Genomic DNA, 12,945 nt, shown 5'->3' with positions numbered 1-12,945 from the left:
TCGCTATTGGTAAAAATTAAAATGTTCCTATTGTTAAAAGTCTGAGGACAACTTGTAACTGACATTTTGGAGGACAATTGTCAATCTCAGTGAAAACACACAATGTTTACCCTGTACTCTACCAATACTACTCTCAGAACTTTGTTTCTATGACATAGATATAAATCAATGTAATATGAGCTTTGGGAGACATATATTTGTAGATTGGTATTTAAAGTAATATTTCTTTTGCACTAAAGTTTGAAAACCCATAAAATAGATAATATAATTTCCACAATGAAAAATACCTGGAGCTAAATTTGGGGGCTTTGTGAATGGAGGAAATGGACTTCATAGAAAATTAACGAGAGCTGAGGTCAAGATCTTGGAGTTTAAATTTTTATTTAACTTTACCCCCTTTTTTGGAAAGATGTGGTTCATTTTTAATTCCATAGGAACTCTCCTCTACCAAAAATGTGTCTTCAGAATGTCTGAAATTCCTTGTACCCATCTTCTTTGTCTCTCTCCTCCTCCTATAGTCATCACCCCATATCCATGCCCATCCCCACACCCGCCCTTACAAGGGTACTTACTTCTTCCAGTCTCCACCGGTCAAAAAGTTTATTGTAATTTCCTGGGTGGCCTACAAATCTGTAAAAAGCCATTTGAATTCATTAGCATTTATGTGGGGTTGACTGAAGAGCAGCTGCTAACACATCACAATAAGGGCACGTGTGGGTAGACATATAAATGGTCGCTGGTGCCCAAGCAGTAGGCTAGGGCCATGCTTACACATCAAAGTACCTGGCTTAAAAAGGAAAAAGTAATGTGTGAATTCAATACCAATGGGTTGAGAGAGCACAGACAAAAACCACTCAGATGAAGTTTTCCACTTTCATCTGAAGAGTTTAAATGTCTTGTTGACCTAGTTAATGAATAGTAATATAATTTGTTGAATTGTTCTGTTTAAAATGTTTCTAGCTTCAGAACATGCCCATGCCACTGGGTGGAGTGCTAATTAAGCATATGGAAAACCAAATCACTAGTTTAATATAGTTATTTTCATAGTTTGCAGCACAGATTAGTAAAAAAAAAAGGTAGAACTTTCCACATTGAGGAACTGTAACTTAGGGCTATACAAAACTTATTTTCTTATTTAACAAAATCATTACTAATGGTTGGGTAATCAAACCTCAGCGTAAGGATGAAACATAGATATTACACCAATTTTAATTCATTAAAATAATTAAAACACATTTGAAGTCTGATTAGCAGTTTTCCAAGGCAGGGGATAAAAATTTACCCCATCTATTAACAAACTGGCCATGGAACAGTTGACAATCTTTCTGCCTCCATAAAGATAATGTGTATAAAGTTGACTTACCTCCCCAAAAAGAAAGCAATATAGAAAATAGAACTGTTTAAGTTGACAAATTGGAAGAGAAACATCTTCAGAGCAAAACTGTTTTCCCATTCAGATTCTGTTCGAGGATATTCTAAAAGGAACACAGGGTGTGTTTACACAGATGAGATGAATGACAGGAAACATGGGTAGTGAATCAGAAGCCTCACATTCAAGTTCTGGCTGTCATTTACTTGTTCTATGAGGCACTTGGTGTCTCTGAGTTTTAGTGTCTGGGTCTGCAAAATGTGAACAATAATATTTGCTGTTCAGAGTTGATGAAAGGATCCAATGAGGTAAACTTCAGGCTTTCCCCACAGCTATGAAAATAAAATGTCTGTTACTAATATACATAAATTTTCAAAATCCTCTCTGCTTATTGTCATTTTGATGTGGCCGTAAATACTGGATCAGTTCTTCATTCAAATTGGCTATGCTTAATATAGGGACCTAAATTGTCCACGGAGTTTTTTGAAGAATGACTATTTTGTGTGCTGACAGAAGTGGAATGGTAAAGAGGATAGAGGGCTGTATCATTCAAAAGAGCTGGTTTCTTATCTCAATTTTACACTTAATTTGCTGGCAATCTCATGCAGGTCTCTTCACATTTTTTTGCAACTGGTTTTATCATCTATGAAATGAGGAATTTAGACAAGATGATTTCAAGACCCCTGTCAACTCTCACATTTTATGGTTCTATGGCTCTTAACAAAGCAAAACAAAACAAAGCAAAATAAAACAAAACAAAATGATTACAGAGATTGGATGAGATGGTAGCATGCACTGTAGCCTCTGCTCCCACCCAGTATCCAAATAAATGATAGAAAATACATATGCACATACAATATATATTTTAATATAAGTGAAGAATTCAAGAAAGGTAGTTGGGAAAATAGATGGGATCTGATCTAGGGAAAAGATAGTCCAAAATGTATGCATGACCCAGTCACAGAATAAAGAGGAAATCGGTCTGGGGGAACTGTAAACCTAAAAGGGATAGGTGCCAGACACAGGGCAGGTTCATGGAGCATCACCCAAAAGCGTGACCAGTTGGTGTGGACCAGTAAGAGCAGGGAGGAGAACCAACATTTCCCCACAGGTTTTGATAGGTCGTGTTTTCACTGTTTCCTTCTAAATAGTTTGTAAATTTGGCACAGAACTTATCTGAATCCTTCTAGGAAGTAAAACACAATTTCTAACTTGAAGCACAGATTAGCACAATCAAAAATCATATAAAATACAATGTCAAAAGGTAGAGTACTCAATTCGGCATGAATTTAGAGAAAATTTAGACTTGAGGCAGAAGGTCTGGGATAAACTAAGGCAAGTACTTAGAAAACTGAACAAAAAAAGTGCTACTATTAGTTTCATGACAATAGAAAAGTTGCCTAAGAAAGGAAATAATCACAGGACACATTATGCCTTTGATATTGAAATAGTTACATAGATACAATAATAGTTATATGTACACTAATTATTAATTAGGCTAAAATGTTGATATAATTATTTTGGAAGGGAGAGAAATAGATTTTGTATAACAGGTGATGAATAGTAAAGTGTGCAAAATAGGACACCACAGGGAACATTAAGACTTAAGTTCTTGTCTTTTAAAGCGGGAAGGCAGCAGCTTCCCAAAGCTGAAAAATCAGGAATAGTACTAGAAGCATGTTATTTAGAAATAGGGTAATAAGAGAAGAAATTGGTAAAATTATTAAAAAGCAGTACCTTGGGTTAATGTGGTGAAGGACTGGTTTTCATGATAAATCTCTTAATATTATTTTGCCTTTTAAATTTTGTACATGTAGTACAACATTTTGATTAAAATAAATATTGGGGAAAAGAAAAACAAAGAACTGAAAAGGCAGGGAAAAAATAAGCATTCCTAAGTGGGGAGAAGTAGATTTGCTATTTCTTGGAAGGAGATTTTGTAACTATACACATTGCCTCTCTATAGTTAGGCAACATAGTCCAACTTCCTGTGACACTTCTTTCATTTTTATTGTTATATAACTGAAGTTGATATTAAAAAATGCTAAGGTAAGTAGAGCAACTACAGGTTGATATGCCCATCTGTTATTCTCTTAATAAGGAGTGAAGAAAAATTGACTTACCTAAATTAGTGAGAAGGTAAGCGATTTTTTCATAAGCCTATAGTTCAAGAGAACAAATAGTAAATGTTATTATTTTCTTTTAGAAAAGGCTGTTACTTATAGTTTTCAAAGAAACATCTAAAGTGTATTCTACAAAACAGCTACATTTTTAATTAAGCAGAAGCATGTTTTCAAACTTAGTATGTAGTGCTTTACATACACACACAAAATGCATGTAATATAAACATGTAAATATTTGTACATATACAGGCACACTTGATTTCCATAACAACAAGCCTTTTCTGGCAGCTATCTTTATTTCCATTTTATAAATCAAGGCAATGAGACTTTAAAACCCGGAAGTCATTCAATTCATCAGTGGCCGACCTGAGACTTGATCACCAAATTATGAGAATTTTTTACTACATTTAAAGGCTAAGTGGAAATTTGAATTCTTTACCATTTATAAAGAATTTCCCAAACTATGACACAGTGTGAAAATTTGCATTCCTACGGAATAAAATTGGTTTGGTTGTTTAATTAAAACAAGATTGATAAGTCAAGTCTGTTGAATCTACTAGTAAGTCACATGAACAGTAGAGTTTTATGATAAAATTTTTCATCTTCTGCCACCTTCTCCCTGACCCTATATATTCTGTCCACCACTCAGACAGATTCAAGGAAAGGAAACATATTTCACAATATCCCAAGTAAATACACTTGTGAAAATATATTTGCTACAGACAGAAAGGTGATATGTATTTATGGGTATATGTGTGTGCATGTAAATAAACTATATAATCTCATAATTCAACAAATTCTTCTTTACATTATAAATTACAATATCCATGCCTGTTGGTATGCAAAATTATAAGGTAGGTATCTGGACACTCTAAAAGCTGTTCACCTTCCCTGACAGCTCCTTCAATAGAACTATTGTGATTATTCATCCTAGCCATGATTCAAACCTACCTCTTCCTAAAACCTAAGGTGTTATCTTGAGACAGAAAGATCACATTCAGTACAATAGCCTCATTCTACCTCCACTGTGGTGCTATTGTGTCTAGCTATATGCACAAAGTATCATTTTCAAATTTTAGGACAAGATTACCTTGAATTCATGAGCACTAAAGTTATCCTGACTGTCACATGTGCTTTTCCATGCCTGGTTTACCAAAGATGATGACAGAAGGGTCTCCAAGGAGTATAATAGGACAGAGTTATCAATCAACAGTAGTACTTAAGCACTATTTACTATACTGCTAACACTGAAATGAATGTTTTCATGGGGACTGAAAGGAAGTTTTATTTAAATAACTGTCAGAGTATTTGGTGGTGCCAAGCAGTGCTTTATATATACCATTATTGAATTCAGTCCTTACAACTATGTTATCAAATATGTATGAAGCCCCATTTTACAGAATGGGGAACTAAGGTTTAGCAGGTCAGGTACCTTGTTGAGATAATACTACCAAGCATGTACTAACATCAGGATTTGCTGTTGTGGCTGTCTTGTACCACCTGCACTATGCCTTGTCACATAAACTATTTCAGATTTTTGTTTTAATACTTAGCACACAGAAGCCTGGGATGGCAATATTTGTAGATGATGCCCCAAGGGATTACAATAACCTCTGGAGGGGTTTTATAAACCACAAAAGATGCTGTACCACCCTTGGAAATACTGCTGTTGGAAAGCTTTCTGGGGTATTTAAGAACCTACATCATCTACGGCCCACAGGGTAGCCGACTGGCACCACCATGACAATGAGCTACATGATCAGCCCATGCACAGTGTCTTGCTAACTCCAGAACCACAGAGTGCAGGAGGAAACTATAACTTAAATATATCTGATGTATGACAGCAGTCACTTTGACAGGGCAGGTCTTGTGTGTGTGGGAAAGGATATGTATTTGGGCGAGAAGAGAATGAGGGGAATTCAGGGAGAGTTGTTCTGATTACTGTATTTTATATATAAATGTGGTATATATATATATATATATATATATATATATATATATATATACACATGTACATATATCATGTTGGAGAGACTATACTTTCAAAAATTTCCCACTAGTCACTGGTGCATTCAGTAAGCTGAAATTTTTATATATATATATATGGATTCAGTTAAAAAATATTTATGTGTGATTTCTAATGGGCCAGATACTGTTCAAGAAACCAAACTACAGGGAAGGACAGTTGTAGCCTCTTTTTCATGGAACTTAAGTTCCAGTGGGCAGAGATACAACAAGTATGTAACTAGTCAGGACGTGAAGAGTACTATGAGGAAAAATTGCGCAGGGTCTGCATGGAGAGTGGTGGTGGGCACAGAGGATTCCGGCATAGAGCGGCCCCAAAGCCCTGCCAGGAGGGTGACATTGGAAGACTGCTGCATGCAGGGAGGGAGTCAAGCAGAGCTCTGGGCTAAGTACCTGGGAGACACAGGAACAGTAAGTGCAGATGTTCTGAGCCTGGCTTGTGCTGCATATTTCATGAAGGGCAAGGAAATCAGGGGGAAAGGAGTGGAAGCAGTAAAGGAGTTAAGCAGTAAGAACTGAGTCAGAGATATCTTTGAGGAAAACCGTTTTCCATGGTAAGGACTTTAGAATTCATTCTGAGCTGAGAAGTCATCATCCTCCCACTAATACTTTCTTCGTAATCATCTTAATCTCTGAGTCAGAGCCTCACAATCTACCCTTCACTGCAAAAATGAGTTCCAAACAGACTTTTGCAGAATCAAAAAGACCCCTCTTTTCCAGTCATCTTCCTTTGTGAATTTCTAGAAACTGTGGACATAGACACAAACTAACTGAACAAATACATACTTAGAAAGCCAGTCCTCTTATTAAATGTGTCATTTGGAATTAACTCCTTTACAGGTTAGTATGTGTGGTCCAACCCATTGATTCACCTGTTTCATAACAAACTAACTGCACTGCAATTGGTAACTAGTGGTAACCAGGTGTTAAGGAAAGGTAGGCACATTTTTAGGTCTTCAGTGACCAGACCCATTAAAGAAACATAGGAATGCATGCTCTGGAGTGTAGAGACAGAAGTAGATCAATAATGTGGGAGAGTCCAGAACCAGCATGGGATACTTCCATTAGCCAAGTGTACTTAATGTTGTTTTTGTTCTTGTTTTTGGTTATAGTGTACTCTACGCATGGCATATGGATCTCAAAACCAGAGGAGAAATACCAAAGGAGTTCATTCTTTTACTGACAATGATGAAATGGTTTAATTGGCTTAATCCCAGATGTTTCCAACTATAAGAGTATTTCTGCTGTGATGTATTTATTCTCTTAACAACTACATATTATCAGAGTAGACAGCTGTCATGCTACTATAACCTATTCTTAAGTTAATTAAGGTTTAAATGTCAAGTAACAAGAATGTACATTTTGGAAGAATTGCACATTTTTAGTTTTCATTAAAATCCTGGAAATATTTCCTAACATGATAGCAGTCATGCTCTTTATGGTACCTTTACGTAGCACAGCACTTTTAGGGGCAGTAAAATAGAGAGGAAAAAGGATGAGATTAGTAAAGAGCATTGTAGGTTTTTAGCTCTATGCCAGGTAAGAGATGTTCAAAACAATAAATTGAGGTTTTAATTACTATTAAACTATTTGGAATTTATCTTTGTAAATGGGTTTCTGATCTTGGCTGTGTATTAAAATTATCATAAAGCCCCTGAATCAGTGATTCCCTAATGCTTTTTCAGGGACTGACTGCATACTGCATCAGAATCACTTGGAGAGTATTTTTTAATGTTTTGCTTTAAAAATAGATTTCTGAGTTCCCCAAATCAGATTATGAATGGGATTCAGGGACCTGTACTTTTTCAAAGTCTCTTGGATGATTTGAAGCGTAGTAAGAACAGGAAATAATCTTTAAGTTACTTTCATGATCTGTAATACAGACTTGTAATCAAATTTTTATTATCTTAGCCCACATTTTCTCCCAAATTAAATATTTGTTTGGGGATGCAATGATTCACCTGTCCTGAAATCTTAGAGAATGTTTACTCTTTGATTATTGTTTTGAATAAAAATAACAAGTGCTGCTAACTTGAAAGACACTGAAAATATAATTCCAATAACAGCAATAATGTTGAGCAATGATTCAAGATGCTAGGGTATTTCGAGGATAAGTATTTAAAACTTATTCAAGGAATATGTTCTCAATGCTTTTTAGGCATTAGGCAAAGATGTAAAGGTCAAACATGAGGACACCAAAGCCGCTTGCTGCTCCTCAGGAGCTCATACCCTCAGTGCGGGAGAAAAGGCCTGTCCCGAGCACTGTAACCGGAGGACGCTCACGAGAGGGACTGTTTGAAACTCTACCAAGAGGATCTGATAAGAAGGGAGAAGAGGCCTGGCCAAGCATCTTGGGAGAAGGGTAAACACAAAGAAGAGATTATTCAATTCTGTATGAGGGTTTGAGAATAACAACTTTATGGAGGAACCGATTCTTTATTGGGATTTTCAAAGATAAAGAGATATTTTCCAAGGAGGCAAAAGAAAAAAGGCAGATAGAAGAAGAACTATGAACCCAGAGACACGGCTGTGAAATAGCGGAATTCCAGAGAGCAAGAAGCAACAGCGGCTCTATGGGCTAGAGTGCCGGCTGTGAGAGGGCGGTAGGGAGACCCAACTCTAGACACGAAGAGAAAGGAAAAACTGGCTCTAAATGACAGAGGACCTCCCGTGCCGTGCCACTGAGCGTGGGATTCATAGGAGAGACAATGGCTCCCTGTTAAGCAGTTTAAGTACAAAATAGAATGATCAAATTTGCGACTTAGAAAGATCCTTCCAACAGTAGTTTGCAAAGGAGACGGGAAGAGTTGACAAATAGGAAGACTAACCGGTTAGAAGGCCCCTGCAATTCTCCAAGCTAGAAATGACAAACGGCTGAACTAACGAAGTAGAAGGGAGGATGGTGAACAGAGGGAACGGATAAGAGAGATGTAGAAGGAAAATTCACAACAGTCACTGATACAATGAAGGAGACAAAAGAAATACATGAAGAATAACTTAAGGATTCCGGCTGTGTGCATTAAAAATTAGAAGTTCCTGATTAAAAGCATTGACTGATTTAAACTATTTTGCCATGCCTACATTTCATAATTTCATGTATATGAATTATAAGTGAAAAGCATATTAGATTAATAGACAATTTTGAATTGAGGCCAAATAACTCATTTGGGGATATACTAGCACAGGGATTACAAAGTTGAATATTAAGAAACAAAAACCACATTTTAATGAGCTGTATACTCAGTGTTGGTACAAAAATAAAAGATAACATTTGGTATCACAGGTGAATCTTTTTGGTGGTATAATTTTTTTAAAAGAGCCTGTCATTTTATATTAATGGTTTTAATCTATCTTTACTTGATTAAGCCCTTAAATTAATCCTGTGTGCTCAGATGAATCAGAAGGGCTGTTTAATAATCTGTGAAGGGTCTTAACATCCTGAGTAGGAAGAGAATGATAAATTCAGAAGGGCATTATTGTTTTACACTGATTAAATCTCTGGACTATAAAGTTCTTTTCACATTTGTTGAGTTGGCTGTGTATTTCACTTCCTTTATGCTAAACCCATTTAAAACTCTTCTCCTGAGTTAGACACAAAGGCAACAAAGGGAGTTTCATGGTCTATTCCACTTTCAACGATCCCTGAATCTTTATGCCAAAATGCCTAACTGGTAGAAATAAACATTTAGAAAGAAGGTCAGAACTGTCTTCTCCCAGGAAGTATGGATGATTGTTTTATGGTTGAGGCAGTTACATGGGCTCTTATTTTTAATTAAATAGAGCTAGTGGGATTTTGAGGATCTCAAAAGATTGGTTTTATGATGAAAATAATAATACTGCCCTCACCTGCCTAAATAGGTCTTATTTCTACAGAGATTCACTGTATCCTGTTCAACCTTTGCTATCTGTAAAATGCAGTACTTTGGAAGAAAGAATATATTAAGTCTCATAAACATGACGTAGTGAGAACAAGTTGTATCTGAATCTTATGGGAAAGAAGACTGTATGGAGAGGGTCATCTGTGATTTTAGGAAAGGGGTGGGAACTGAGTAGGGATTGGAAAGGCAACAGAGTCAAGAGTCTAAGGGATTGGTGATTAAGAAGCAACTGAAATAATATGAAACTAGTCTGGTATGCCAATGGAAAGTTCAGCCAAATTTCAGTTTTTGAAATATTAGTGATAATAGAAAGAACCTTCTTATAAGGAAAATATTTAAGGGTAAAAGCTCTTATTTTATTCAAATGCAGGTTCCCATCATGACAAGTTCTAATTCCACTGGGTAGAAACTAATTATTGAGCCCTGGGCCTGGAGGTCCTGTTCCCAGAGCTGTCACGCTTGCCTTCCCAAGCAAAAAATAATCAACCACTTTGGCTTCTTCATTTTCCTGCTCTGAGAAGTATTTGCTATCTTGAAGAATATTCGGACAGTTCATTAATTCACTTAAGATGCTTTTGAAGATCAGAAGATCTCCGGAACAAATTGCCAGATAAGCACAGGAACACAGGGTCCACTTTGAAGGCAGTAATTATTAATTGGGGGGATAAATATATACAAAACCATTAACATTGATTACTTTCAATGGGTACAATTAGTGCATGGTAGGAAGGGAGGTGAGTGGGATTTGGGGTTGAGAAAAGTGACTTTTCTTAATATTTTTAATGTTTTGATTTTTTAATTCAAAGCTAAAAAGAAAAATAATAGCCTTTAAAAAGGAGAAAATAAAATTAAAACATTAAAAATAACAATACAACTACTGAAAATTAGCATAGTGGTATGAATTTCACATTGACTAATTAAACATTTCAAATTTTCCTTTATTTTAAGCATATATTTGATAAGACATTCTACAAGAACTTACAATTCTCCTCTCCACAGAAGTCTCTATGTATTTAAAAATTTATGAATGGGTAATAGATAATGTTTAAAGGTAAAAGACTGAAAAAATTTTAAATAAATGCAGATGTGGTCTGAAGAATTTAGAAAGACCAAAGAAAAGTTCATCGGCATTTCTATATCTTGGACTGAAGGGAAATGAATAAATTCTATTATTTAAAGATGAGAAAAATTGAGAAAAATAAGGAAAATGTTGCTATTTTGCAAGAAAGAGGATAGGAGTATAGATAAACTTACAAGGAGAAATAGTTTTATTGAAGAGAAGCAAACAGGAAGAAAGTTAAGATTCACTGAGCACCTTGTATGCACTAGAAGCAGATCTCATTTAATCTTTCAGTACCCCTATGTATTAATTTTATCATCCTCATTTGAAAGATCAAGAAATTGTCCAGTGTCAGCTGCTTTTTATCAGGACACCAAGCCGAGGACTACAGTGTAAACTGATGCAAGACTGGGCGAGATTCAGAAGGGCTGGAGAGGGGGCAGAGCACAAATGGGAACAGATAGAACCGGGTGTGTGGATGCTGCGATGCTGCTCAGCCACTGACAAATCTTTTCTTTACTTGGTGAAAAATAAAGTTTATACCCCAAGACAAATACTGGGCATAAAAGCCACAGGGCATAAATCTGCAAAGAAGTAAAAAGCTAACCTTTTCAAACAATATTGCCTCTCTCTCACTTACCAACTTTACATTTCCCTGTATGGCCCCGGAAGATGACTGGTTAGCCAGAGACGGGTAAGATTCCTCAAGGGAGGAACAACTTAAGACAGGCACAGTCGCAGGGGGGCCATCAGGTGAGAAATTGGGGATCAACAGAGGTGAGGTTTAAAACCTCTCCCCACCCTGGTTTGAGAGAAATCTTCTGCAACCGTGGATGTTTTATTGCCCTTGTCTAGCTTGGATTAACACATAGTCTACAGGCACACACCTGATAATCTACATTTGCCCTCTTACAGCACTAAACTATGTTTTCTTCCTTTATCTTGCATCCACCTACCACTTCAGCATTTTATTAAAAATAATAATAATAATTAGAGAGAAATGTGGGATTCACATATAAATCAAGTATAAAAATCAAACGAATATTCATATTTGACCTGATTGTTTATAGTTCATTATGCGTGATCAAAACTGAAAGTTTCTGTGATGACTGCCCTTGCACTGTTCACCATGTAAGAACTTATTCACAAGTTCTTACTCACTATGTAAGAATTTGTTCACCATGTAAGAACTTGTTTGTCATGCTTCAGAAGATTGGAGACTGACGAGAATTAGGCTTGGGGTGGATTAATGATTGTGCATTGAGCATTGAGTCCCCTATACAGAATTTTACTGTTGTTAACAACCATTTGATCAATAAATATGAGAGATGCCCTCTCAAAAAATAAAAAAAAAAAAATAAAGTTTAAAAAGTGAACCAAAGTTGTTATCTAGTAGGCTGTTGTTGTATGGGTAACTCATATATAAAGTAAAAATAAAATAAATTGTTCCAAATTTTCTATCATGGTAGAATGTCTTAAAAGTAGTTTTTTTTTTCTGATTATAAACCAATATCTACATATGGAGATAAATATTGAGTGAACATAAAAAATTTTGCTAAATCACACAGAGAAGACAAGTAGTGACTCTATAACATCTTACTATGCTGATGGTCAATGACTGTAATGGGGTATGTGGTGGGGATTTGATAAGGTGGGGAATCTAGTAACCACAATGTTGCTCATGTGATTGAATATTAATGATACCATAATAAAAATAAATCAGTATAAAATTTTTTTGCTAAATCAGATACAATCCCACTACCTAGATAACCACTATTAACATTTTATTATCATTCTTTACACTTTCAAAATGTAGGTGTGTCCCAATGGAAATCAAGCGGAACTGCATATCCTTTTCAACTTTTCATATGTCTGCATTCCATCTCCTTAAATAATGTTACAATAGTATTTTAATTGCTTTTATATGATACTCCATTGTATAGAAACTGAATTAGTGTTCTTTTATTTTTAGATATTTAGGGGTGTTTTTTCCCACTTTTTGCTATTCTAAAGAATAATAATACAACAAAAATCCTTCTAAATAAATCTTGGATTACCATTACTGATGATTTCTTTAAAAGAGAATACCAGAGATTAATATCAAGTGTGTCTTTTACTAGTTTAAAAGGAATATAAGTTTATTGTAGAAAATCTAGAAAATGAAAAATGTTTGGCAATATATAAAGAAAAAAATCACCTATACTTTTCAATGGTAATTCTTGATAACATTTTGATCTATATTTCAACTTTTATCTATGTAGCTTTAATTGCTCTTTAGTTTGATTTTTGATGGTATCTTTGCCAGATATATTATTAAAAACAGACTTTTGTTTGTGAAGCATTACATCTTTGTCTAAATTCTGGATTAATTTACAAAACAAGAAATGACCTTTTTATTTAAATTTTTTTTAAAGTATCTTTTTGATACAATGCCTTAGATGAGTAGCATTACCAGTTTGTAGTGATTTTTTTCTTCAATTTCTTCCATGG

At 35.4% G+C, this 12,945-nt stretch overlaps 1 protein-coding gene across 1 annotated transcript in view; it reads right to left on the bottom strand.

The window, feature by feature from the left end:
* Positions 1-12,945, bottom strand: part of ANO3 (anoctamin 3) — a 286,329-nt gene that overhangs the window by 29,434 nt on the left and 243,950 nt on the right. Inside the window, exons 18-20 of the mRNA XM_057507518.1 lie at positions 3,493-3,529; positions 1,364-1,475; positions 573-630 (exon numbers count right to left, since the gene is read on the bottom strand). Coding sequence (XP_057363501.1) covers positions 573-630; positions 1,364-1,475; positions 3,493-3,529 — 207 coding nt within the window. The remainder of the gene's footprint in view (positions 1-572; positions 631-1,363; positions 1,476-3,492; positions 3,530-12,945) is intronic.

This window comes from Manis pentadactyla, chromosome 9, assembly GCF_030020395.1.
Source record: "Manis pentadactyla isolate mManPen7 chromosome 9, mManPen7.hap1, whole genome shotgun sequence".
Lineage (NCBI taxonomy): Eukaryota > Metazoa > Chordata > Mammalia > Pholidota > Manidae > Manis > Manis pentadactyla.
This window is presented reverse-complemented; position numbering and strand designations above follow the sequence as displayed.